Consider the following 27,098-nt stretch of genomic DNA (forward strand, 5'->3'; position numbering starts at 1 on the left):
ATGTTTGTCATTCTAATAAATCTCATCAAAAGATAGTTGACTGTATTTCGGTGAATGAGAGAAATGCAAACAAACAAAAACAATAATAAACCGGTCAACAAGGACCAAAACAACAACATTCGACATTCAAGGCAAAGAAATTTGTTCTCAAAATAGATTCAAGTTTGAAATTATCATATTGTTAAATATATCATGAAAGCAATAATTCAACGAGTAACAACAGCCAAAGTAACTGGTAAGTGAGTTTCAAAAACTTATTCACACACATTCCTGAATCTGATTACAATGTGACCGAAATGCAGAGTCTTACGAGGCTGAGAAATACTTTGCCAGAACTGAACAAATAATATGAAAATTCTTTACCTTGTGCCGCTTATGTTTTTGCCGATTCCACCGTTACGATGAGCCAGAAATTTAAGATCAGATGAACTTTTCTCAAATCATAGCAAAGCTTATATTTGAAAATATTTTTGGAGGATGAACAATCCGTAATTCAATTGAAGGAGCAAAATTCTTGAACTTTTTTTTTTATGAATTTTCTAATCGTAACAGCTGAAGTTTTTTTTTCATAAATACACGGAAATATGGGGATTTTTTTTTGTATTATCTGGCCATTTGCGCCCGGGGTCACCAGATCTTCCCCAAAAAGGATAACTTAATTCGTTTTTGCATCTTGAATGAAAACACATGTATTTTTTCAGATTTTTTTTTTCTTTTTAACGAATAGTCACCGATGATTTAATATTAAATGCTAGTTTATTGGTGTTGCGGTGAACGACTAAAATTCTTGTTGAAGTTAAAGTTAATGACGGATAGATAAAGCAGATGCTTAGTAGAAGAAAATTTATTTTATTGGAGTTGAAATTGAGGCAAGAGCATATTTTATGGAAAGCTTGGTGCGTTTATGTCCGATTGGGCGGTTTAGACTTTTTGTCCGATTGAGAAGCACGTGCTTTACCAATCCGTCGGGTTGGATGTATGGATGAAAAACTTTTTAAACAAATACTATTTTGTCGTGTTTTGTAGAGTGTTTGCAGCAAAACTGACGTCAAGTTTCATCCAATACTCTAATAACTTGTTTGTTTATGCCCAACAAAACTTAGACCCCATACCTATGGACATCGTCTCTCTCCAATGATATTTAAACTTGATTTTGAACATAGTTTCATTTAAAATGCACTATTCAGTCGACATATCTTTGTATCGAGAGATCGTTAACGCATGAGTTCGAAAATTACTACCTTTTAGGTGCAATCTTCAAATCACTTCAAAAATCATCCAGCTTTTGTCAGGTTAGAATGATCAAAATGAAGCTACCTATTACGAAATAATACAAAGGAATCCCTTAATCCTAACGTTTGGTTTTTTGTATCTTTTTAGTTGGTGAAGAACTAGTCAGCTCAATCGGAAAGGGTCTTTGCGTGTTGGTTGGAATCTCAAGCGACGACAATGCCAACGATGTCGACTGGCTGTGAGTGAAGCTTTAGTTTTATTTCTATTTTTCTAAATCTTTTTAAACATTTTCAGAGCGAAAAAACTGCTCAACATCCGCCTATTCGAGGACCCCGCCGGAAAAAGGTGGTCCCAGAGTGTGCTCGATCAACAGCTGGAAATCCTCTGCGTTAGCCAGTTCACCCTGTACAACAAGATGAAGGGTAACAAGCCGGATTTCAGCAGGGCGATGCAGGGACCGGATGCCCAAAGTTTATATCAAACACTGCTCCAGAAATTGGGGTCCCAGTATCGTCCGGATATGATTAAGGACGGTCGGTTTGGCGCGATGATGCAGGTTCACATCCAAAACGATGGTCCGGTTACTATTGAGCTGGAGTCACCGGTTCAGAGCCAGCAGGATCTGGATAAACTGAAGCGGGCCAACGAACATAAGGCGAAAAGTAAACAGGGACAGGGAGAAAGCCCCTTAAGTTAGGCTGTGACTTAGTTTTTGGATTTCGGATGAACAAAAATCCCTGAGCCGGAACGCTTATTAAATTAAAATTTATTATTACAAATGAAAAAAAAGAAGTGTTTGTTTTGTTTTCTGATCGAGTACATTTATAGTATAGTAAGAAATATGGTTTGATATTTGATCATTCCAACTCTTGTTTTGTATGATTACTGTTGTTTTTTTTTGTTCACTCTCTCGCACGTTCGAAATGCGACTTATGTTTTTGCTACATTTGACAAGATTCGGGTAGGAAGAAAAAGGTTCACAAGGGCTTGATTTGTTTTCCGGGAGGGGAGACAGGGCAAGGAAAAGATTGTTTTATCCACTTGTTATTTTTTAATTTTTTTGTTTCTTTATTTATTGTTTTTCAAATATGTAATATATATATGCTTTATGTATAGAATGTATCGACATCGCTTTACTCCTGTTCAGTTTATATTTTCATATTTCAACAGTATGTAAATTCTTACATTTCTCTTCACGTTTTTTTGCCTTTTGGGGTTTTTTTCCTTTCCAACTATTACCCTAGTGCACAGAATTTGATCCGTAAAATCATGCGTTTGATTTTGTTTCCTTTTTTTTCTCGATCCAAACTTTAGAGAAGTACTTTAAATTTTGTTTAATTTTTTTTTGTTTTTGATGGCATCACCTGCTTTTTCATACACTTTCTAACTAGATAATTTTTCCTTCGTTTGAGGATGGGGTTCTAAGAGGGTTTTCTAAGTCATATATTTTTACTTTATCTCTTCTTTCTAACGGGTGTGTCCTTCGTGAAGGTTACCACACCACAGTTTGAGGCCACGTTAACTCACAATCTAATTTACTTGGATTTTTTTTCTCTTAATTTCGTTCTAGCTTTGTTGTTGTACAAAATAGCATTGGTGAAATAAATATAGAAAAGCTTTCAAACCAAACTTGTAAGTGGCACCCGGAAATAATAGCTGGAAGAAGAAAGTTCGTTCGTCTTCGAGTCAATCGTGTTCAAATTATTACACACTAATGGGTTTTTTTTTCTCTTCTTAATTCTTGTCTTTCGGGGAATAAACTGGGAAAAATACAAATATACGATAATACGACAAATGTATATGTAATATAAACTCTATGATTACGAGGAAAGGGGACAAAATATGGGTTGTAATTTTATCGAACGTGTCGTTTGGTGAAACCTTCCTTCGGCTTAGTTTTTTTTTCTTAAACTTGTTTTTTTGTTGTTAGCTTGTCTCGCGTATGGAAATATTTCTGATTAATTTAACCAAATCTAGATCCTTTATTCTTAGTGGCAGGAAGGCTAACGACACGCAGAAAAAAATGACACCTAAATTGATATTGAGGGGAAAAACTGTTCGATTCGGTTGGCAAAAAAGGAAAAACACAAAAATTCCACCCAAACAAAATCGATTCTATCAATATGTTAAGAATACGCGGAAACAACCACTACTGGATGGAGTTAGCTTGTCGTCATCTTCTCGTTTTTTTCTTTCTTCAGACCACACACAAAAAATCCAATTGACAAGCTTTGAAATGGGTCTACAATAATGTCTACCAGTTTTGAATAAAGAAAAAAAGTTTTCTCAAAACGGTACCTATTTTTTCTCAGCGTGTATATAAGATAGGTTAAGGTAATTGATCTCAACACATTTTGCTGATGTTAGTAAGATTTGTTTTCTGATAAACTTCGTTCGCTACACGGTTGCGTTATTTGTAGTTTAAACTTTTTTTTTCTGTTAATAAATGGTGTCTTTAAGAATAAATACTTCAAGCTTGTTCCATCTTCGTCTCGCATCCTTCAAACAGATGTGACCACACACACCTCACCTAACCTCAAAAATTCGTTCTCAACCTCAATTGGTTTCGTTTTTTCTCGTTCTCTCGCTCAACTCGGGATACAATCATCCGCAAAATTCAAACCGGAATCTACAGAGATTTATTTCCTTTCTTTTTTAACTGTTGTTGTTGTTGTGGTTTCGCTATTGTGATTTTTTTTAAAAATTCTGATCTATTGTTCCTCTATTCTACACAGAAAAGGGGTTAATTGCTCGTAAACACGTTTATATTTGTTTAACTCGAATTTATTCACTTGTTTTTTGTTTCTTTAATTATTTTTATTACTGATTATTGCGATCCTTTCGCTTCAAGGATCTTCAAGATTCGGAACGAAGTTAAATCGGTTGGCTTTTTTTTCGGGATTTTAAGCCAACTCTCCGTGAAAGAGCTGATTCTTAATCATGAGTATGCATGTGTGTGTGTTTTGTTGATATTTGGGTTTCTTCCGGGCGGCAACGATTCTGGCGTTTTGTTGTATTGGTTCATGAGTTGATTGATTTTCCCCACATAGAACGTTTCAATTTGCGGATTTTTCCCTCCGTGTTTTTTTCCTCGTGGTGGTAGTGTTAGATAGCATAGAGAGTAGTATGTTGTGTGGCTGTGTGTGTGTTTGTGTTGTGGTTGAAATTTGTGACACTGTATATGTGTTTCGTTAATGTTTAAATATTATATCATTCTCACAGGACGATCCTCTTTTTCCGCAAAAAAAAATCAACCGTCAATCGAAATTCAATTCTGGCAACAATGATTTTCTGCTCGCATCTTCTCGTATTTGATCCCGGCTTTCCATCCGGGATTATTCTGTTAGTTTTTGTTTTTTGTTTTTATTATATCGTTTCGGTTGCTCGTGGCATCTACCACAGCCCGGAGGAGAAACCGCCCGGGGGAATGCGATTCTTGTTGATGACGGCACCGGCTCCATTTAGCGATGGGATCGTCGTGTTGATCTCCGCTGCGCCACCCGATTTGTAGCCTTCACCGGTCACCGGGTTGCCATTTTCTGGGGAAGGAAAAATGAAGAGAAACGAGTTAGAGATATGGTTTGAACAGCTTTTTTTTAATAAGTTAAATATGTCAAAATTGCAAATTGGCGAAACGTATTACAGATTCTAAATTTTTTTTTTTATATAAAATGAAGAAATCCATCATAATTTTTTTTCCCTGAAAATCGTTTGAATCATTATTAACGGAAAATATTGTTTATTTTGCTTATTATTGAAGACTTCAATAGTTGTATCCAATTCCGGCATTGCATGTCGAAAATAAGATATTTGATTACTTTGATTTTGGTTCGAATAAGATTTGCAGATTAAATAAATCTTCGGTTCGGTGTCTGAACTCAGCATAAAACTTTGCTGTTATTCATCAACCTCAATAATTCCTTCAATATAACATAAGTTTACCGCATTTAAAGTTCATTGATTAGAGCATTTAAAAAATATTTTTATTGCTCGGTTGCACTCAGCTTATATACTGAGGTTACCAGATTGCCCGATCTGATTCGGGCTTCCCGGATATTTTATAAAAAATTTTATATTATAATTTTATAAAAAATAGCCCTGGCCTGACTTGCCCGGATTGGTCCACTTTATTTGGCAAATAAAACAAAATAAAAACAAATTTTGATGTAAAATCGTTTGATTTATGCCTCCAAAAACGAATGATTTTGTGTAGGTTTTATAAAAATATTAAAGGAAGGTTTTCTCGAACTTTTAATACGATTTTAAGTCTGTTGGTTTTTCTTTCATTTCTTTCCTTAATTTTTGTTGAATAATATCTGGGTTTCGTCAAAACTGGTTAGGATATTGCCTGGATCTATTGTCGTCAATTTCTAAATCCAATGCCTGGTTTTTGCCAGGTATTTGATAATATTACACGAATTTGAAATTCTGGCCAATACCATTAAACTCAACCCATGATCAAATTTAAGGTAAAAAAGTTATATTTCTCTTTCTTGTGACGAGATTTGGTATTTTCATTTTATTTTATTTGGCAGGTTTTTTTTTCGCAGTACCTAGGATATTCCCTCACGCATAGGCATTGTCAGGCAGCTAAGAGGGAGTGTTTAATTTGCACATGTGTTGAGCGGATTATCATTAGAAAATGATATCGAGATGGTTTTTGAGTTAGGAGTAAAGAGAGATTTCAGAGCTAGTTTTTCACGACCCATTAACACGTTCATCGCCACGCTCATTTTGGTAGTTTTGCTAGCCGGGCCCAAAGAAATTTTCAGAGAGAGAAAGCTAAGAGGGAGAACTCGCATATTTGAAACGTGTGGCGAAGCTGAGCGGTAAACTCCAGTAAGAGAGCGTCACATGCTTTTTGATGTGACGGGGCCCCCCAGGAAATACACCCGTCTGCCGAATATGGGTGACGTGGCGACGAGCGTGTTAAATAAATATTAGAAAATCTAAGGACAAACGATTTGAATGTTTTTTTGACTTGTTTATCTATAATTCTTAAATAACTTCCAAAGATTTTCATACTTATTTGTTTATTTTTCATCACGGGAATGGGAAAGCGGGAATTTTAACACCAATTTTATTTCAGGTTTCATATCAGGTAATTTTTCATTTTGAAATATAATATAACTTTTAATATATTTATATTTATTTACTATATTGAGGGTTGGGGGGAGAGCATTGGGCTACCTCATTTTATGGAATCGTGGATTGAAGACGGGCTCGTCTCCACACCCAGTGGAGCGCTCTTCATTATAACGGCTCGACTCGAAGTTTAAATGATTTCAATATGTTCTTTCGGTGGAGAAAACTTTTTCCTAACCCTAACTAGAAGTTCAAGTGCCTCTGCTTGCACTTCTTATCCTTTGGAACAGTCCATTCAAAGGCATATTGGTTAAAATTTCATATCAAATAAATTTAAAAATAAAAAAAATTCTGATTTGAATTAAGGACATTGTTTTATCACGGATTTTAAATTAACCAAAAAACAGTGTTTTTTTTTATTGTTTTGAGTTAGTGTATTTTAACCACTAAATGAGAATTTTGGAATGTTAAAAAGAAAAATGTTTTTGTGTATAGGATTATGTTTTCGACCGGGAATCATATATGGTAATTGGTATTTTGGCTTTTTCGGTCTTCAATGTAGATCAAACAACGGTGGTTTTTGAAATTCCCAACGTTTCGATCAGTTTTGTTGGTCTTTTTCAAGGGAATTTTCTGTCTGTTGTTTTTGTCGATTTCGAAAGCAAATTCCCTTGAAAAAGACCAGATCTACATTCAAGACCGAAAAAGCCAAAAAAATCACTGTTTTTGTGTATGTTTTTCGATATTGAAGAAAAAAGTAATTTCCAACAATATTCAATTGCAGGAATGATTTCGGATTCAAAACAGAAAGAACAAGGAGAAAAATCAAGATCATCGTTCACATTTTGATTTCAGGTGAAAATTAACGGTCGTTTAAGTATTAATAGATGTTATGTTTTCTACGATACGTCGTGCTCTTAATCGAATGAATTTATTAATCTTATGGCAACATGCGCTTCAATGATGCAAAAAATTAATATTACATTTGTCTGAAAAAGTTTTTTAGTTTAGTTTTTTAATATTTAATTTTTTTATCTTAAAATAATATATGTTAACTTATCTTAATTGAGGATCGTGATTAAAAATCTAGATGTACATTGAAGTTCTTTTTCTTCCTCAATCATCAAAACTGACCAATTTTCAATCATTCAGAAACACCATATCACCTTAAATGAAGGTCTCAGAAAAAAAATCTGAATTTTACCTGCCGTTTTTTTTTGGCGTTCTCCTGTCCGAAAATGTTAGCCTATTTTGATGATTTTAGATTCATTTTGTGGTTAATTTATTCTTATTTTCTAATACTTCAAATGAAATTGCATTCCAAAGGTAGTTCCGAATGAAAAAAAAAAATACTTAAAAACAATTGCTTCGCTGTATTTAAGTATTTTTTTTATCTTTAAAATTGAAAAGAATGAATCTATCCAACGATGTATAAAAGTATTGGGGTCGGATGAAAATTTTGACCACTATCCCATATTTTCCGGTGGAAAAAAATCTTACTTAAAAAAATTACATACCATTTTGGTTTTGCTATTGCTCGATTTTTTCACCATTTCTGAACCGATTTTGTCTTCATAGTTATTTTAAAGCAACTCTACTAAATATGAACCAATTTTTATCTGGATTAAAAATTGAGTTAATTTAAATCATTCTGAAAGAGTGAGGTGTGAGAAAATATATTTCAAGATTTTCATAAACGTACCCGATTTTGTTTTAAAACTGTTGATTTTTGTTTTCATTTCAACAAAATTTAAAGTTGGTAGGTAACAATCAATTAAAAAATTTTAAATCGATATCAATATGAGTGAAACAAGCAGATACATTTAAAATGAACTTTGAAAGATCATCCAAATCAGATTAGTTGTTCAACATTCATATTTACGAACAAATAAAAAAAGACAATTTCAGCATCTCTTAAAATTTGCCTTATGATAGAGGAGATTTTTTTGTAATATGAGCGAATTAAATACACAAGCTCATTCTCTAAGGTTACGATTACAATTTTTCCTAGAAACTTGAAATCTGCAGATTCTTGTTTAAATGATTTGAAACTTCTTCCAAAATTATTAAAAACAAGAAATATTTTGATGAAGAAGATTTTTGGCTGAATTTGTGGCAAAAAGGTATGAAATAAGTAGAAAATTTTCACATTAATAAAAAAAAGTTTCATAATAAGTTGTAAAATAAATGGCAACCCTGTAGAATATCAACAAAAGCGTTATAAAAAAAGCTGTTTTCTCGATAATTATTTCCTCCGCAGTCAGAAAGCAGTTTTCATTTGAGTGAAGAAAATTTCAACTTAATCATGAAACGATCCTATTGTTTCTCCTTCAAGAAAAAGCGCAAAATTGATTTTCAAACTCGATTTTTGAAAGTTCCTGAAATTTTACGAGGCTCTGCTAGGAAGCAAATAACTTTTCAAGAATGAAAAAAATTCAATAATGAGTGTGAATATTCTCATTTCCTTGTTGCTGGTCTAAATTTAGCGTACTGTAAAATTTCCAGAAAAAAAAACAGGCTTATTAATTGATAAAGTGGGTTTTAAAGTCGATAATCATATTGAAATAAGCATAAAAATGAATGTTTTAAGGCTTTTCAAAAGTTAATCAAACAAGTCACAGCTGACGACTATCTGTTGATAAATAAATAAACTCTTAAACGTTCCTTAAAACGGAAACCGGAAGTTTAAAGGTAACAAATTTCAAGGAAACATATAATTTTTTTTTAATTTCTAATAAAAAGTTGTTTTTTTCTAGGCAAAATTTTACAAAGCTACTCATATACAATTTTAATTCGAACAAAGTTTTTTTGGATCCACGCCCAGATATGTCCAAAGAACAAATGAATTTTGAGGGAGATACAATATAATTGTTAAATGATTAAATTGAAAATTTCACCCCTAAACTAAAAACTGCATTCTGTCCTCAATGGAAATAATCTTCGATAATACACCATTTCTTATACAGGCCCCGTTCGATTTTGGCAACATTTAAAAAAAAAATTGTCACTTTTTTTGTTTTTTATTTTTATTATCAATTTTGTAAAATTACAGAAAATCATAACATTAGCCTTAGATTTATTAGAATGGCTGAAAAGATTTAGTTTCAAGCAGTGAAAAAATAGAGTAATCCTATTTTTATTGCTAAAAAGTAATATATTTGAGAAAATCTAATAAATTCAAGGCTTTCATTATTCTTTACTATTATTTTGAGTAGTTTATATTAAGAAAAAATAAACGTCAAAAACCCCTTCGATTTTGGCAACAAAAATTTACGAGCATGCTGCTAAAAACGAATAGGGTCTGTAATGCTTTACTAAACTTTCTACAGTGTTGCCAGATATTTTAACAGCTGATGCTAGAATTTTATATCATTTTATTTCAAAATTTTCTATGAAATATATACCTTTTTTTGCCAAAATATTTGGTTAACATTTTTTTCATTCCAGTTTGTGTGAGTTTCTAGTAATTTTTTGAGGACTTTTTTTTTATAAATTCAGCAAGCCGTGCTCGAGAACGGTCGTGTTTTTTTTTCAGCGTCGCGTTTTCTCATTTGTATTCTCGCAAATATTAATTTTTGTGAATTTTAGTTTTTTTTGGAGATTTCTGTTTAGATACATATTACAAGTGATTGAAATGCATCCAAATAATTGAAATAGAGGTTTTTCATTTCTAAATTTGGTGTTCTGTTGTGCTTGTCGAATCGTGTGTGAAAAAAAAATTCAATCTATTTCCGGTCGTCGTGATTTTCATACTTGAAATCAAATAAGTTAAGTTTCGGTTGGAGGGATATTGATGATCTTGTGATTGTGCATCAATCGATGAGTGTATTTCCGTTAAAATTTTTGTTCTCGTAAAATGCTCATGTAGATTTCTCCGAGTAAAAGAACGGAAAAACAAACTGGAGGTCTGAGCAACATTTACTTTCGGCTTGTATTTGCTTTTTTGAGTACTTGACAGAGCCTAAGGTTAACGCGAACAATCAATTCGCGGTTGATGTTAGGCGGTTGAAACTTAGGGAACATCGATGTTGAGAACATGTGAATGCAACCAATTTGAAGATGACTGGAACCAGGAAAAATAGGGAGATAGCACCTGCAGGAACCTTTGGAGTTTGGTGAGATCGTTTCTTTTTAAAATTACTCCTTTAATCCTAATTCGCCCCAGATTTTTCCCAATTACCAATGAATCAATAGTGTAAAATTTTAGCGAAATATCATATGAAGCGTTTGGCAGGGAACTCCACGCTTCATTCCACCATTGTTCCTGTATCTTTCGCGGTTTTCATCACATGATTGGCCTGGCCGTTGTAGAATCTGCAATGCATGGTAATATGTAACAGATAATACGCTGAAATGAACAATGAAAGGCGAAAGTCTTCCATTTTCTAGGAAGCCTACATGTTTTGGCCATGTTGATGTAGAAGAAGAAAAAGAAGAAGAAAATGTGAAATTATAAAGTGATTTTTTCGTGAAAAGTACTTTTGGATAGGAGAGAGTCTGAACTATCATGTGACAAATTCTCAGAGATGCCGATTTTTTTTTTGCACTTATCCTAAAAAAGGCACGGATGTCATAAAAAGATTGTTGTGATGAGCACGGTTCAGTTGGATTTCGATGGTGCTGATTCTAGATTTGGTTTTGCTACTGAAACGTTTAACTCTTTCTTTTTCTCCACACAGAAGATGTCTTAAATAAGACTCTGAACTGCAAAAATTTTAAAATTACATGTCGTACATACAGGGCCGGGTTGAGTCATCGGGGGCCCTAAGGAAATTTTTCTCAGGGAGCTCCTACGAATCACTCTTTCTTATATGCCAACTAATTGAAAATGAAAACTTTCATGAGAGAAGTTAATTTCAAAATTCGATTCGTTATTCATCTAATAACTCTATCAGCAACTCAAATATTCTAGTATAGAAAAAGTCAAAGATAGGTTTTAAAATATGTTTATTTCATCGTTGGTAATAGCTTGGTATGTGCTTCATTGAAAGCAGGATAAATATTTCCCTCGTTACAATTGAGAACATTAAAAATTTAAGATTTAGAATTCAAAACTGAAAAAAAAACAAAAGAAGTGAATTCAAATTCTATGGATTTAAAAGTTCAAGAGTAGTATTTGAACCCTGAAATCAGATTTTATTCAGAATCACAATTTAGTGTTTCAAATTAAAATATTGCATATACAAACTTGTGAAACAAAGTTACAATCAGAACCAAAGAAGAAATTACTAAATTTTCAATTTAAAATATAAATTTTTATTAAAATTTCATATTTATAAACACAAAAAATCGTTTTTATCTTATGTGTTGAAACTTTAAAGTGTGATGCGGATTTTAAATTTCACATCAAATATTTAAATGTGACAAAAAATAAATTTGAAAACAAAAACTCAGGATGTATGTAGATTAGATGTTCAAAATACATAATCAGTGATCATTAAAAAAATAAGATGTGTTTAGAAGTTTTACCAAAGATCTCGACTTGATAAAATTTAGAAAACATGAAAATTAAAAAAAACTATACAATACTTGAAAATGTCAATGAATTGAATCTCTATTTGTATTGAAAACAATTTGAGAATTATCAATTGGAAAATAAAATGCTGAATTCAGGATATTTACTTCAGTAAGAAAATAATGAAAATAAATTAGTCAATAGAAGAAAACTTCAGTTGAAAATTTCTTTTTGAATTTAAAATTTCAGATAGAAACTGGAATGAGCATTCGATTAAGTATCTCTGTATGGCTGATTGGACCAATTAAATCAACTAAGGACTTTAATTTTTCAAAAGATTTTCGCAAGTTAAAAAATGATCAAAAAGCTTACAATAATTTTGCATTATACATACTCATATTTATGCTTAGTGAGCATTCTAGATTGTCCGGTTTTATAAATACAATTCCCATTGATTTTCAATGTTTCTCTTCAAGTTCTTCATATTTCTTTAAAATTTCAATAATTCCCTGCATTTACTCTGCTATTGTTCGGATAAAATTCAGGAATATTTATTGTAATGTATTTAAATCAATTTAGGTAAACATGAATAATAAATTCCTCAAAAATAACGGTAATGTTCTACATTTAAAGCAATATACCTTGCAATTGTGCAAGGCATTCAAATTATTTTTCGAGCATACATAGATTTTCAAAGTAAAAAGTGAACAAGTAAAGCGAACTACGGTTTGTCTGGTTGCCATTATATTATAAAAAACAAGTCCGTATTTTTCTGGATTTCTACACAAGAAAAAAACAGAAAAATTAAGTTGGGCTTTATCTAAATTGGTTTTTTATTTTAAAGTTTGGAAAACGATTTTAACATCATTGAATTCTGCCTGAATTTTTCCGGATTTTGTTTGAAAAAAATTCAAATCTAATGCTCAAATTTCACCAAGTTTTGGAAAAGAATGATCCTAATAAGCTCAGCCTTTTTAAATGCGGGAAAAAATCTGCAATACTCACTCTAAAAGGCTTATTAGCTTATATTTGAGTGAAACTATTCGAGATATTATTTCAAGAGGGCCCCCTTAGCTGTAATATTATACGTTTTAATTCCGATTTTATAGTTTCTATATCCTTTAATAGGTTTCTAGTACTTGGCATGATCAACGGAATGTTAATTTTTTTTACGAGGGGGTTTCCCTAAGTCCCTAAGAAATCCACAAAACGGAATAGTATTTTAACTTTACATCTATTATGATGTAAACTTGATAATATGAAACACCAAAATGGATAGAAAACGATGGCCCAAGTATTCGTCACAAATACGATGAAAATTCTCATGCGTTTTTTTGTTGGTGTGGGGTCATCTAGAGTTTTTTTCAAGTTAGTTTCATACGTATACGAGCTTAATCATTGTTCATTGTACTTCACTCTATGCACATTAACGGAACGTTTTTCAATCTCTAATCTTGATCAGTTCCTTAACCTGATCTCAATAAAAACTGTAAGAACAAAATATCGAAAGAAATATTTGAATTGAATTCAATAAACTATAAAATAAAATAGTCGCTTTTATCGATTTATCAATCGAACCCTCCTACTTTGTATTACTTGGTACGATATTCATGTTCACTTAATAATTTTATTGTAAAATATCATTTAATACTTTCGTAAAAATGAACGTTAAAACATGATTTCATCGATACCTCAAAAACGCGACTAAAATAGATTTTGTAATATAGTGGAATCGATGGGGAATGGTTGAAAGATGAAAATTCAACTAGTTTTGTTGTTGTAAACCTCCTAGAACCGATTTTATTCCGTTTCCCCGGCAAGTTGAAAATTCCGCGGTGAAAACCGAGGAATCGGAATAAAAAACAGTTTTAGGTGGTTTCAAACAACATAACCAATTGGATTTTCAACAATTTCTCATCGATTCCACCATGACACACAAGTTGTGCCGCCTTTTTGATTTATTGACAAAATATGTTTTTTTCACATTCATTTTCACGGAAATTGTAAATATGGTTTAAAGTAAAAAAATGTTTAGGTGCTACATAATCTTCCGATTTTGTCAATCTCCCCAATTTATCATGACGGGGGTGACAACATCGGGGTTTTCACTGTGTCTCTAATTTCTTAATTGAAGGGATCGTGCTTTTTAAAGAATGCTTTCAAACAACTGAAGAAATAACAATAAAAACGGTCCAATTGGAGAACTGAAACCAAAACTAACTCTACAAGCGTGATGCAATCCAATCGAAAGGGGAGTTTCCCGATTGTTTAGATTTTTTGTTTGTAGTGCAGCAGAGAAAGCAGTGTGTCGTTTTTTGGTTGTCTTTGCTTTACCTCCTCCACGCCTCGTGCTCGGTTTCCGCGGTTTGTCGGCGTAGTCCTCGACACCGTTTCCGGTGACCGGATTCCGTTGGGCAAATCGGGGCGAGCGGGGCGTCTCAGCAGATGTTTGGGACGCAGACGACGAAGACGTTTGGAACGAGGACATCGACGAGGACTTGGGCGACGTTGCGGAAGCTAGAAGAGTGACATTAGTATTGGATTGCTGCGCGATGTCCTGCTGTTGCTGTTGCTGAAGTTCTTCGTCGTCGTGATCGGTCACACTGATTATGATGTCGTCACTGATGCAGAGATTAATGTTTGACGCATAGGTCGGATTCAGGGCTACGCCACTCGGATAGAATTGGTCCTGGTGGCTGAGCTGGATCCGTCGGGACGGAGATCCGAGCAGTGTTCCCAGGGCTGAGGACACTCCGGCCGTTCCGTCTCCGCGGGGCCGACCCAGACCCAGGTGCTGATCTTGCTGCGGCGAGTAGGCTGAATCCGATCCGGAAGCGTTCTCTTCATCACCTGCCGCAAGCAAATCCGGATGGAAGTTTTTCGAGGGAGTTTCAAATTAGGACAACAGTTGGAAGCAACATGACGGAGGAAGGGATCCATTCATAATTTGGATGTTGGGTGACAGCACATTCAAGGAAAGAAAAGATCAAAAGATTTAGAGAAAAGAAAAAAGATTTCCAATACAAACAACAACAAATGAATCAAAAACTAACGTTCAAATGGTTCAAAGTAACTAAGGTGAACGGTTGCTAAGCTTTATTGCGAGAAGGAGTGTTTTGGGTGCTGACTTTGTTACATTACTGGTACTTTGGGGGTGTAGCCGAGCGAGATAAATTTTAGAAATAAAAAAAAAGAAAAACAACAACTAAATCAAAGAACTTCAGCACCTGCTATTTAGCCAAAGACCAAAACAACTACGATGATTTTGTCAAACATTAATCAACGGAGCAATTTGTGTGCAGCAGCGCAAACATACATGAAATGCTTCATCATGCAAACATTAATTTCATTTTTTGGAGGTGGCTCATTTGTTTTGGTGGTGCCTTCTTTCATCTAGGTATATAAACTGAGTATCGGGAACCAAGCTGAAGTCGGTGCAAATTTTTTCGGCCAAACAATTTTTCAAATGAGCGCAACTTTGGTTTGGGTTGGTTCAGGTTCACAAGTTCGAACCTAGTGGTGCCGAGCATGGGTTAGATCTGGTTTAGTCACGATAGGTGGCGTGTTTAAGTTTTTTTTATTATTCGAAAAATTCAAAGGTCCATATTAAACTCCGTATGGTTTGACAGCTACTGAATGGATGTGACTTTGAAAGTTATCACAGTGATTTTTTTTTCTGGCTTTGTATCTCTGCCAGGCAGACCACTAATGAGTGGTGGCTAATTTGATAGTTCAAAGTACAACGGCATCTCGAAGACAAAAAAAAACATCGAAAATTGTTCTATGTTGCTGTCGTAAATATTCAGGCAGGCAGAACAAAATTATTGCATGCAGAATTGTGAACAGCATAACTTGATACAAAAGTTTTTTTTAAACTAAGCATCACAACAATAAAAGAATTTAAAAAAAATAAATATTAACCTTTCCGGAAATTCCTATTAAATCACATTAAAAGCAGTTCAATATACTCATGGTATACCCGATGAATTTTTTCGATAAACAAATTGTACCACAAAAATATACCCTTTTATTAGAATAATAGTGGATATTTGAAGCGATTTTTCCAACAGAACATTTTATTAGTTAATTCTTTTTTAAATTTTGGTTTTGGGAAAAGATTACTTTTGTCTTAAAACCAACAAAGCCTTTTTCAAGATTTTGAAACTTTACCTACAAAGATCAGGGAGTCTTTTTAAATTAACCATGATAATTAGAGATGTACCGAATATTCGGTCGGCCGAATATTCGGCGCCGAATATCGCCGAAAAACCGTTAAGCCGAATATTCGGCTCACCGAATAGTTGAGCCAAGTATTCGGCCGAATACGCCGAATAGGCCGAATATCTACTACAGACAGGCCGAATATCTACTACAGAAAATATCCAGAAGTAACGTTTTAAAAGCTACACAATCATTAAAAACTTACGGTTTCAGTAAAACATCTAAAGTGTATCCGCGTATATTTCACTGTAGATCGTACAGGAGTATGCTGAACTGTATCGTTTTATACTGTGATTAAAGTTTATTCCAAATTTTCTGGATAGATTAAGACTTGCCCATAAATCCAGTAGAGAACCCAGTTAAGTCAAATCTGGACGGGATGTCCAGATATTGTTTAATACTTCCCGAGGTTTCAGATTATTTGCTAAATCAAATAAAAAACTCCAATTCCTCTTTAAAATTATTCTGATTTTGTGTTCAATTTTTCTAAAATGTCAAAATATACATAAATTTTTTGACCTTTTTAAATTTTATTTTTTCAAAAATCTTAATGGTTGCCTGACCGTCTGGATACTTTGACAGAATGGTATGCTTAAGGTTAAAGATAATCAATCTTTTCAACAACTACTTTAAAGATATCTTGCTCAAATTCGACCATTATCTAATTCAATATCAGAGAAGCAATTTCAAATAGCTTGGCCCTGTTTCGACAAGTTTTATGCCAGATTACACAGGAACGCAAACGCTTTGGTGATAAACGCCCTAGAAGCGACAAGTCATCTGATGTCAGCTATTGGTGACATTTTAAAAATCAGAAAGACCCCTACTTAAAAAATATCTTGTAATGCATCATCCGATAATATCATCTGATTGAAAATAATCGACAAAAACATTAGGGGCATTAATATGGAAGAAACAGAAAGCATTGAAAAAATCTCTTAAAGTTTTTTCATTGAAAACTCTATAGAATATTCGACCGAATATTCGGCCGAATATTCGTTTGGCCGAATAGTTGAAAAGGCCAATATTCGGTATTCGGCCGTTCGCCGAATACCACTATTCGGTACATCTCTAATGATAATTATACAAAATTTTAAAAAATCGTAAGCTTTATTGACTGAGCCAAATTTTGAATGTAAAATCGGACACTGAATCCAAAAATAAAATTTATCTCAGTACCACAGTTTTAGCGTTATGCTCGTCCCTATATTATTTTCGTTCCTATATCATTATTCATTTGAGTTTTCTTACATTAATATTTATTTAGAAAATAGATAAACAAATCTTTAAAATGATGAACGAAATATGGAATACACATCATTGAATTTGTTCAAAAGTTTGATAGATCAAGCTTATTTGATTTGAGCATAAAATGATTTTTCTTAGGAACCTTAAATTTCTTAATAAAAAAAATTCTAAACCACCAAGATTGCACGGTTTAACCTGGGCCTTCCCGGATATTCAGTGAACAATTCTAGACAAGTCCAGCTCGGCCCGGATTTCCCGTTTTTTGAGATAGCTGCCCGGATGTTACCTGAGTAATGGTAAGTTTTTGATATTTGGATCCAAAAACGATTTTACAGAGTATTTTACACCCAAAATATACGTTTTTTTATGATTTGAGCGCTGCTGATATGCCTCGAAAGAAAAATTTAAATTTTAAAGCAATTTTTTTATGTTTTCCTCATCATTTTTTCTAAGAATGCACGAATTATGCTCAAATTTCTGTTGCCAGGTTGATGAGTTGGAAAGATGGAGAGATCAAATGATTAGGTTTTGCCAAATTTAAAAAAAAAACATTGGCGGAATTTTCGGCAGAAACATTCTGAAATACTTAACCTATTCTGTGCTCAAATCAAATCTTAGTCTTCCAAACTTTTGAGCAAATTCAAAGATTTTAACCATGGAGGAAAAGAAATCAAATTATTTGGTTGAAAACTGGTTGATGCAAAAATAAACAAATTAATGATTTTAGTTAGAAATTTTGCTATTTAAAAAACTGCAATATTAATAATGTTAAACAATATATCGAGAAAATATACAATTTTTTCGCAGATTTTTATAAGATCAGGTACCTACGTGCTTCTTTATCAGCCAATATTTTTAATTAAGAAACAATTCCATTATGAAAATTCTGTGATTTTTTTTCAATATAAAATTTTGGATTTTTTCGTTCCACAAAACTTTGTGATTTTCGGCTGAATTTTGTGTAGGTACAGACTATCTTTGATTGTTGTTTGTTTCGATTAAAGTCGTTTTACCATCTTTATGTCATTCGCGACTTATCTATATCAACGATGCAGTTTGCGGACAGTCATTGAAGAAATTATCCGGTACAACTGTGATTACTCTTGGGCTCAAACTCACGGACATCGGCTCAGGATGCAACTGACTTGCCAACTGAGCTATATCACAAGCCCATGATTAAAGTTTTGAAATTTTTAATTGAATAAACAAGCAAATTTTATAAGCTTGTGATCTCTTCAATTCCTCGACAAAATGGTTAATTTGATATTTTTTTACGATTTCTTAAATGTGAAAAATACGAGCTCTGAATCTTATTTCCAGATTAAATTTTATGAGCCAAATTTCAGAACCCTCATTCATGAATCTATAAACTGAAGTTCTTGGTTTTAATTTGGTTTATTTTTTAAATTGATTATTGTTAATCTGAATTGTGAACTTGCATTATGTTTTTAATTTTCAATGATGTTTCTGAATTTGAGTTTTCTATTTTTAATCGCCATTTTGAAGCTTTGTCATTATTGAATTTTGTAAAAGAACTAATTTTTTATCATATTCAGAAAATGATCATCAAAATAGTGAAAATGCATTTGGTTTTTTCGAAAAAATCAAAAAAGAATCAAATTTGATATGAAATGCAAAACTAAATTTGAACCAGGAATTTTTCAGGAGCTTTCCATTTGTGATTTTTCTGAAAATCAAGAATCTGAAAATGGGTACAGAATCCGAAATACGAAAATAGAAATACAATTGAACCAGAACCTCCGAAATAAGTTGAATTAATATGAAGTGTAATATTCTGAACTGAATTTCTATAAACAAGTGAATGCTTTTTTTTTTAATTCTGAACTTGGAATGGGTTTTCAAGGTATTGGTATTAGTTTTGAGTCTATATTAAGACCGAGAGTGTAGACCCTCATGGGGGAGGGGGGTTTAACCCTCAGAACCTTCCCTGTTGCTTTGGCCATGCTTGGACCGCATAAAATTTCTTTGAAATTTCTATTTTGCGTTTTGAAAGCAAACCAATTTTCAATCGATCGTTTCAACTGCATTTTTGCTGATGATAAACGGAATTGTTGTTATAGGTGATTTTTTTTTTGAGAAAGTTTTGTACCATCGACATTTTAAGACTCAATGGTAGCACTTTCAAAATCTTATTTCCTATGAAACTTGAACTTCAATTCGAAACAAAGATTTCTTGGTGTTTTTTTCGTTTCTTGGTGTGTTGAAAGTTGAAGAAGTTATGGTAACTTTACTATAACAGTAATGTTAGCATTTTTTAAATAATTTAAAATAATACAGTGTACTAAAGAGTTAATCTTTTTAGTATAGAAAAGAATTAAATATGATAAGTCTAACTCACTCCAAGCTTAATTTATTCGTTAGCTTACTCGAAGGTAACCTGCCAAATTTTGCAAGATTTTACCAAGGTTTGCTTGAGTCTCAAGCCTGAATAGGATTTTTAAATATTTTGCTCGAGAGAAGCAAAAAATACTTTTTTTGCGTTAATAACCTTTTCTTCATTGACTGATTGTTTGGTATGAATATTTTTCTTAAAGCTTAAATTAGGCTAAATATTAAGACTGCAACACGATTGAACTTAAAAAAAGGTTACTGCTGTTCAAAGATTGTATTTCGGTTGCAAATGGTGGTCTAAAATTCAATCCGTAGTTTTAAGTCTAATCGTGTTGCAGTTTTTTGGTAAAATATTTTTTTCCTATTTTGGCTTTATTTTAATTATCCATAAAAAGCCAACCGCCAGTAAAGGAAAAACAATATTTTTGCTTCTTCCGAGTAAAATGTCTTGATATCCCATTCTCAAGCAACCCCTTCCCATGGTCAGATTTTATTGAAATTTGGCATGTGTTAGCTCTGGTGAGCAATTTTAGTGAGATTTATTATATTTAATTCTTCTTATAAAATGATAAGTACACTGCGGTTCTTTAAATTATTATTCCTGATGAATGCAGCCGATTTTCCGAAAATCGGCTTTGTCGCTCAACTCGATTTTATTTTTGAGTTATCACCAAATCTCGACATTTCAAATATTTTTAAGTCTGTTGTCTTATAAATTGAAACTTTGATTTTTTCTATTTAATTTGGTCCCTCCTTTTGGTAATTATAGAGGATGAAAAACATCGAAAATTTTAACGCGCTTTGAAGCACCCCCAAATCAAGTCCAATTGAGCTGAAATTTTGCACAGGTCAGTTTTTTTGGCCAATCTACAAAATGTTTGTGGTTGATTTTCGAAATTCAATATGACCTATTTGGCTGCCATGTCAGTCATGCCACCCTACTGCACATATATCATGGTGAAGATCATCAAGATACGATTTTAAAGAATTCCTCTACGTAGTACCACTAAATTGGCGGTGAATTTTAATATACCAGAACAAAACAGAAATCAGATGCTCAAATATAAACTTAAGACCACGCCCTGCAAGATTTAAAGGTTTCAAGACCTCCCCGTGGAACGAAAGTAAGAACGGATGAAAAGAGCGAAGTCACAGCTGAGGCAGGAGAGATTTAGTTGGCAGACGATATAAATCTGCATTGTTGAAAGTCTGGGCCGGGATCATCCGTAATAACCGTACTTTTCTGGTGAAGATCAACCGAACACCCTGAAGAGGTGAAGAACAAGCAATTTCCTTATCGGTACAACACCCAGAGAAGAGGTTGTTTAATTTCAGTACCGATCGGAGCTAATTATGTGCCGAAAATGCGCTGAGGCATGTATTAGACAAAAGTTTATATAATTGAGAAAAGTACTCCCGGCATAAAGACTCGAGCTCCATAGTAAAATTATACACTACACACAAACATTCAAGCGAAATGAGAACATATTTTATGGGATTTTCATCCTATTGGATAATGCATCATAGAAACAAGAAAGAAAATATTGTCGTGGGTGAGAATTGAACACACGACAACTTTCTACCTTTAACTTGCTCATTCGACAGCTTAACCTGTGTGTGGAGATCGATATTTAATTCCAATGGCGTTGAAATATTGAGAGCACATGATTGGAGTGCAGTTTAACGGCATGTCTTCGAACCGTGGACCCTTCCCTATTTCGGTTTCAGCCGAAGTTTTTATGTTTTGCAGGACCTCGCACTGGCTCATTAAGGAAACAAAACCCAATTACAAGGGTTCATTTTGAGGATTGGACGGTAAGTTCGCCTGACCTGAACCCTTTACAAAACAGAATGTTGTTTGGACCACCATTTAGCTAAAACATGGTCTAAAATACCACAAAAAACTCTTCGGACTGTTTTTTTTTAATAGCGAGTGGTTGAGCTCAAGGCCAAAAAATGACATTGTGCCAATAAATTTTGAAAATTGATTTTTATTTAGTAAAATAGTAAAAATTTGACAATTTTTTTATCAAATTATCTGTTAGTTCCCCTGTATTTCATTTCTGGTAAAAATGGTTGAAATTACACATACAATGAAAAAGTCTTAAATCAATTCTAGACTGTTATACTGTAAAATATTTATCATCAACACTTCAATCTATCTTTCATTATTTTGACCGTTTTAAAAAAAATTACTTCTAGAATTCAAATTTTTAATTTAAATTCAAGTTACAAGAGTGGTAAATTTCCCGGCATTTTTCAATCTCGAAAGTTTTAAAATTCGACATTCGATTTCTTGAAAAAAAAGTTCCCTTATATCTGAACAAAAATTCACAGCGATTTCATTGCGACGAAATGACACAGAGATGAAACTGCAGTTACAAAAAATCAAATTAAGAAAATTCCATTTGTTTATTAAGCCGAAAAAATTTCCGCAGAAACATCTAAAGATTCTAACAGAGCAATGGCTGTCCCCAACTCACAACCCATATTCAATCAACATTTTTCGAAATTGTTTTAGTAGAACTTTGTATAGTAGGAATAAAGTTTCTCAAATATTGGTTAACTTAAACTTGCCATATTGCTCGGTTTAATCCGTGTTTGCTTGGAATGAAACCGAAATAGCCCGGAATTTCCCGAATTCATTCACCTTATTCGCAAAATGGAACAAAAAAAAACAATTCTGTTGCATTTTTTTTTTATACGTAAAAAACGAAATTATTTGAGGAAATTATATGAAAAATTATCGTGAATTTTTTAATGAAAGCAAATGTTTATTAAATTTTTTTTCTTAATTTATGTTGTGTGATTCCTGGTTTTCAACCAAACTTTCTGGCAACCCTAGTTTAACTGTTATGTTGGTTTCTTCAATTTCTGTTCATAATACTCCAACGAATAAATTACTAAATTTTGTTAGGACAAATTATGCAAGACCTTGTTTTTTTATATTCATTGTTTATGATTAGTTTTTTTTAAATTCCGAAATGACTGTAAATAATTTACGGAGTACTCATTATTTTCCGTGACGTTTTCAAAATTGTGAACGTCAATATAAAACAGTAGATAAGTAGAGCCTACAAGTAAACATAAAAAAAAAACAACTACAGGACCGCTAATCCTAATCGATTAGGTTTTACCATTTTTCTACACATGGGTATGCCGATAGGTAAATCCAATTACGTATAACTTTTTTTACGATGGTTAAATGGTTGACGAAATACTTCTTCACAGGGTGACATGGACAAATGAAGTGGATTTACAGGAATGAATTTTTCGGCGAAGTTGATAGAATTCGATGAATGAGGACCAATCGATGCAATGTGAACCACGTGGTGCAGTGATTTGCTCTAGGTGACAGCATCAGTATCAGTGTAGACAAGTGAAGTCCAATTGCTTCTAATCAGTTGTGATCCGACGATTTTTTTTCAGTGAGAACTATCAGTATACAGCATCAGCTCATGGAGTTTGATGTCGATGAACAAAGATGAGAAATGGATGTGTAAAAACATCATTAAAGCCAGATTAGTAGGAAAAAGTTAAATTTTAATAATTTTGTCGATGGATTTTTTTTGTTGGATAATCGTGTGAAGTGACCAATTAGAACCAAATCGATGAACTAATATACATGGTTTAAACCGAATTCAAATGGAAATTTAGTTTACAGTTTATGGAATGAATTTTTTTTACAATTTGTTTAAGATATGATTATCAAACAATGATTTAAAAATTAATAGTTTATTTGAATAAAAATCTGATGAAGATAAGATGAGGATGATAACTGAACGGGTTGAATAGTTCCGGACTTACTTAATCTCCTCAGGAAGACTGCATAGAATAAATTAGATTGTTTAGTTAGTTTACATTTTCGATTAAATATGATCCAATATATAATTTGGAAATTTCATAATAAACGAATAAAAGTGCGATCACTAAATTTGAATGAACATGCAAATTTGTTTCAAATTTGTCGTGTGTTGATGAAGGTTCGAGCAATGGCTTGTGAAGTATGTTTAAGCATTCATAAAAATATAAGTCGTGATTAGCAGCATCGAATTTTAAAAAAAGATTGAAATTTAGATACAGTAAAAAATACAATAGCAGTGTTTGATTGTTCTTTATTAAAAATTATCATGGGCAGTTCAAGTTCGTTTTTGTGATTTTCATAGATCTATTCCACTCGACTTAGTCGATTTGGGTCATTTTTTTATTTCCCAAGCTCTGGGGTCTAAAAAGCTTTGTTTTGGTTAAAAACTCATTCATGATTTTTTGCAGAATTTTAAAGTAACTTTTACATGAAAAATTTGAACGTTTAGATGTGTATTAGAAAATTGAATATTTTGTACTGAAAATTCAACATCATTTTTATTTCTTCTGTGCAAGCAAGCCTGCTTATGGTTTTTGTGTGAATCTCTAAATTTTTTAAAGGAAATTTTCCGCTCAACAACTATGTAGAAGACCGTAACTTCGTACCTAATAAGGCAAAAAAGTTATAAGCTGCTTAACAGGAATATGTCTTTTGGCATTGAAAAATTGTTGGATTACATTTGATTGTTGATTGATTGTTGGATTGTTTGACAGCATTTCTTCGAAAAATTTCTTAAGTCTAGGGAAATAGAGGCAAAGAGCCACTTGTCGTAGTGAAATAAAAAATTTGAGTACACCAACCGATTCAGCCGACATTTTAACATAAATAAGTTTGGTTTATATGGCTTTTTAGTAGCAAAGCAGATTGCTACAATCGGAATTATACCTGTACACCTGAAAAAATTGGGGAAATCGGGCAAAATGAGGCCTTTAGAGTTATTTTATCTGAAAGAGGTGTAGACCATACGGTTTGTCATGTTTTTTTTTTGCATAAGAAATGAAGGTTTTCCATAATTTAGTACAGTTTAAGCGATCGTCACAGGAATAGTTACCTTTTCTAATCACCTGCTCTAGAATAGAAATTATTCATGACAATCGGAGTACACATAAGTTTTTTATGTGATTTTTTTACACGGCTTTTTACGCTGTTTTTGTGATGAAGTGCGGTTTTTACATGGTTTCCGTAATTAACGCAATATCTGAGAGAAAAAAAAAATAAAGTCCTTTTCAAAGGAAATCACTTAGATTTTTTTAAAGCTTTTTTTTCTCTCAGATATTGCGTTAATTAGCTTTGGGACTTTGAAAATGAGACCTGAGACCTGAGATATGATACTTGAGACCAGAGACATGAAAAATGAGGCATGACACCTGAGAACTGAGACCTGAGACCTGAGACCTCAGACCTGAGACCTCAGACCTGAGACCTCAGACCTGAGACCTCAGACCTAAGAAGTGAGACGTGAGACGTAAGAAATAAGTCTTGAGGGGTTAGAACTGAGACGTGAGAAGTGAAATATGAGCAGTGAGAAGCACGAAGGGCGACCTGAGACGTGGGACTTAAGACCTGAGAAATGAGACATGAAACCTGAGAACTGAAACCTGGGACCCGAGACCTGACCCCTGTCACAGACTTGAGACATGAAGAGACGTGATAAGTAAGAAGTAAGACGTGAGAAGTAAATAATCAGCCGTGAGAACTATGAAGTCAGAAGTGAGAAATGAGCCGTAAGAAGTGGTAAATGAGTCGTAAGAAATGAGAAGTGATAAATGAATCATGAGAAGTGAGATGTGACAAGAGAAATTCTCACTTCTTACGGCTCATTTCTCACTACTCACGTCTTACTTCATACTCCTCACGACTCATTTTTCACTTCTCACGTCTTACTTCTAACCTTTTTCGGCTTAGTCTTCACGCCTCACTTCTCACGTCCCATGTCTCATTCCTCAGGTAGAAGGGTTCAGATCTCGAGTCCCATTCTCCTGGAACTTGAGACCCGAGACTTGAGATATGATGAGCCGTGTGTCAGAAGTAAGAAGTGAGACGTGGAACGTGAGAAAAGAGCCATGAGTAGCACAAACTGAGACCTGAGACGTGGGACTTAAGACCCGAGACATGAGACCTGAAACCTGAAAACTGAAACCTGGAACCTGAGACCTTAGACATGAGACTTGAGACATGATGAGACATGATGAGACGTGATAAGTGAGACGTAAGACCGTATCAACCGTAATCAACCGTAAGAACTACGAAGTCAGAAGTGAGAAATGAGCCGTTAGAAAAGTGACAAATTAATCATGAGAAGTGAGATGTGACAAGAGAAATTCTCACATCTTACTACTCACGTCTTACGTTATACTCCTCCCGACTCATTTTCACTTCTCACGTCTCACTTCTAATCTTTCTCGGCTAACTCCTTACGTCTCACTTCTCACGTCCCATGTCTCATGCCTTAGTTAAAAGGGTTCAGGTCTCGAGTCTCAATTCTCCTGGGATCTGAGACCCGAGACTTGAGACATAATGAGCCGTGTGTCAGAAGTAAGACGTGAGAAATGAGCTTTGAGAGGTTATAACTGAGATGTGAGAAGTGAAAAATGAGCAGTGATAGGCACGAAATGAGGCCTGAGACGTGGAACTTAAGACCTGAGACATGAGACCTGAGACATTATGAGACAAGATAAGTGAGGAGTAAGACGCGAGAAGTAAATTATCAGAAGAACTACGAAGTCAGAAGTGAGAAATGAGCCGTTAAAAGTGAGATATGAGCCGCGAGAAGTGAGAAGTGATAAATGAGCCATGAGAAGTAAGAAGTGACAAGAGAACTTCTCACTTCTTACGGCTCATTTCTCACTACTCACGTCTTACTTCATACTCCTCACGGTTCATTTTTCACTTCTCACTTCTAACCTTTCTCGGCTTACTTCTCACGTCTCACTTCTCACATCCCATGTCTCATGCCTCAGATAAAAGGGTTCAGGTCTCGAGTCTCAATTCTCCTGGGACCTGAGACATAATGAGCCGTGAGAACTAAGAAGTGAGACGTGAGAAGTTAGAAGTGAGACGTGAATAGTGAAAAATGAGCCGTGAGAAGTACGAAGTGAGACATGAGAATGGAGCTGTTAGAAGTGAGAAAAGAGATATGAGCCGTGAGACATGAGAAGTAAGAAATGAGCTGTGAGAAAAGAGAAGTGGAATGTGAGAAGTGAGAAATGATCCGTGAGATGTGAGACGTGAGAAGAGAACTACTCGCTTCTCACGGCTAATTTTTCACTACTCACGTCTCACATCACACTCTTCACGGCTAATTTTTCCCTTGACATGTCTCACTTCGTACTTCTCACTTCTCATGTCTCATGTCTCATGTTTCAGGTCTCAGGTAAAAGATCTCAGGCCTCGAGTGTCAATTCTCAAATTTAAATCTCAGGTCTCAAATTGCATGTCTCAAGTCCCATGTCTCAAGTCTCAGGCAAGGTTTCCAGAAAAATCTATAATTTCACATATTTTTGAGCAAATTTCCATCACAATTTTCAGTCTTTTGTTGAGTCCCTTCAGAAAACCTTCTGATTTCCCATATGAACTTATCAGAGTCTCTTCTGAAACTCTTTTGGTTGCATTCTGGAACTCATTCGAGTCCTTCAAGGA

General features: G+C 33.8%; 3 protein-coding genes across 6 annotated transcripts in view; 2 read left to right on the forward strand and 1 right to left on the reverse strand.

Moving 5' to 3' along the window:
* The window catches only part of LOC129750906 (type-2 histone deacetylase 1), a 446,066-nt gene that overhangs the window by 24,432 nt on the left and 394,536 nt on the right, over positions 1-27,098 (forward strand). The gene's annotated exons all lie outside the window — the stretch shown is intronic.
* On the forward strand, positions 83-2,033 carry LOC129750909 (D-aminoacyl-tRNA deacylase-like). Its single transcript, XM_055746105.1, has 3 exons — positions 83-235; positions 1,381-1,471; positions 1,528-2,033. The coding sequence occupies exons 1-3, from the start codon at positions 193-195 to the stop codon at positions 1,928-1,930; spliced, it is 537 nt and encodes a 178-aa protein (XP_055602080.1). The 5' UTR covers positions 83-192; the 3' UTR covers positions 1,931-2,033.
* LOC129750907 (microtubule-associated protein Jupiter) overlaps positions 1,985-27,098 on the reverse strand; it is a 619,733-nt gene continuing 594,619 nt past the window's right edge. The window contains exons 6-8 of one of the 2 annotated variants that reach the window (XM_055746098.1): positions 23,402-23,419; positions 14,108-14,290; positions 1,985-4,772 (exon numbers count right to left, since the gene is read on the reverse strand). In XM_055746098.1, the coding sequence (XP_055602073.1) occupies positions 4,627-4,772; positions 14,108-14,290; positions 23,402-23,419 (347 nt within the window). In that variant the 3' untranslated portion in view covers positions 1,985-4,626. The remainder of the gene's footprint in view (positions 4,773-14,107; positions 14,291-23,401; positions 23,420-27,098) is intronic. The other variant, XM_055746097.1, reaches the window with a different exon arrangement.

Source organism: Uranotaenia lowii, chromosome 3 (genome assembly GCF_029784155.1).
Source record: "Uranotaenia lowii strain MFRU-FL chromosome 3, ASM2978415v1, whole genome shotgun sequence".
NCBI classification, from domain to species: domain Eukaryota; kingdom Metazoa; phylum Arthropoda; class Insecta; order Diptera; family Culicidae; genus Uranotaenia; species Uranotaenia lowii.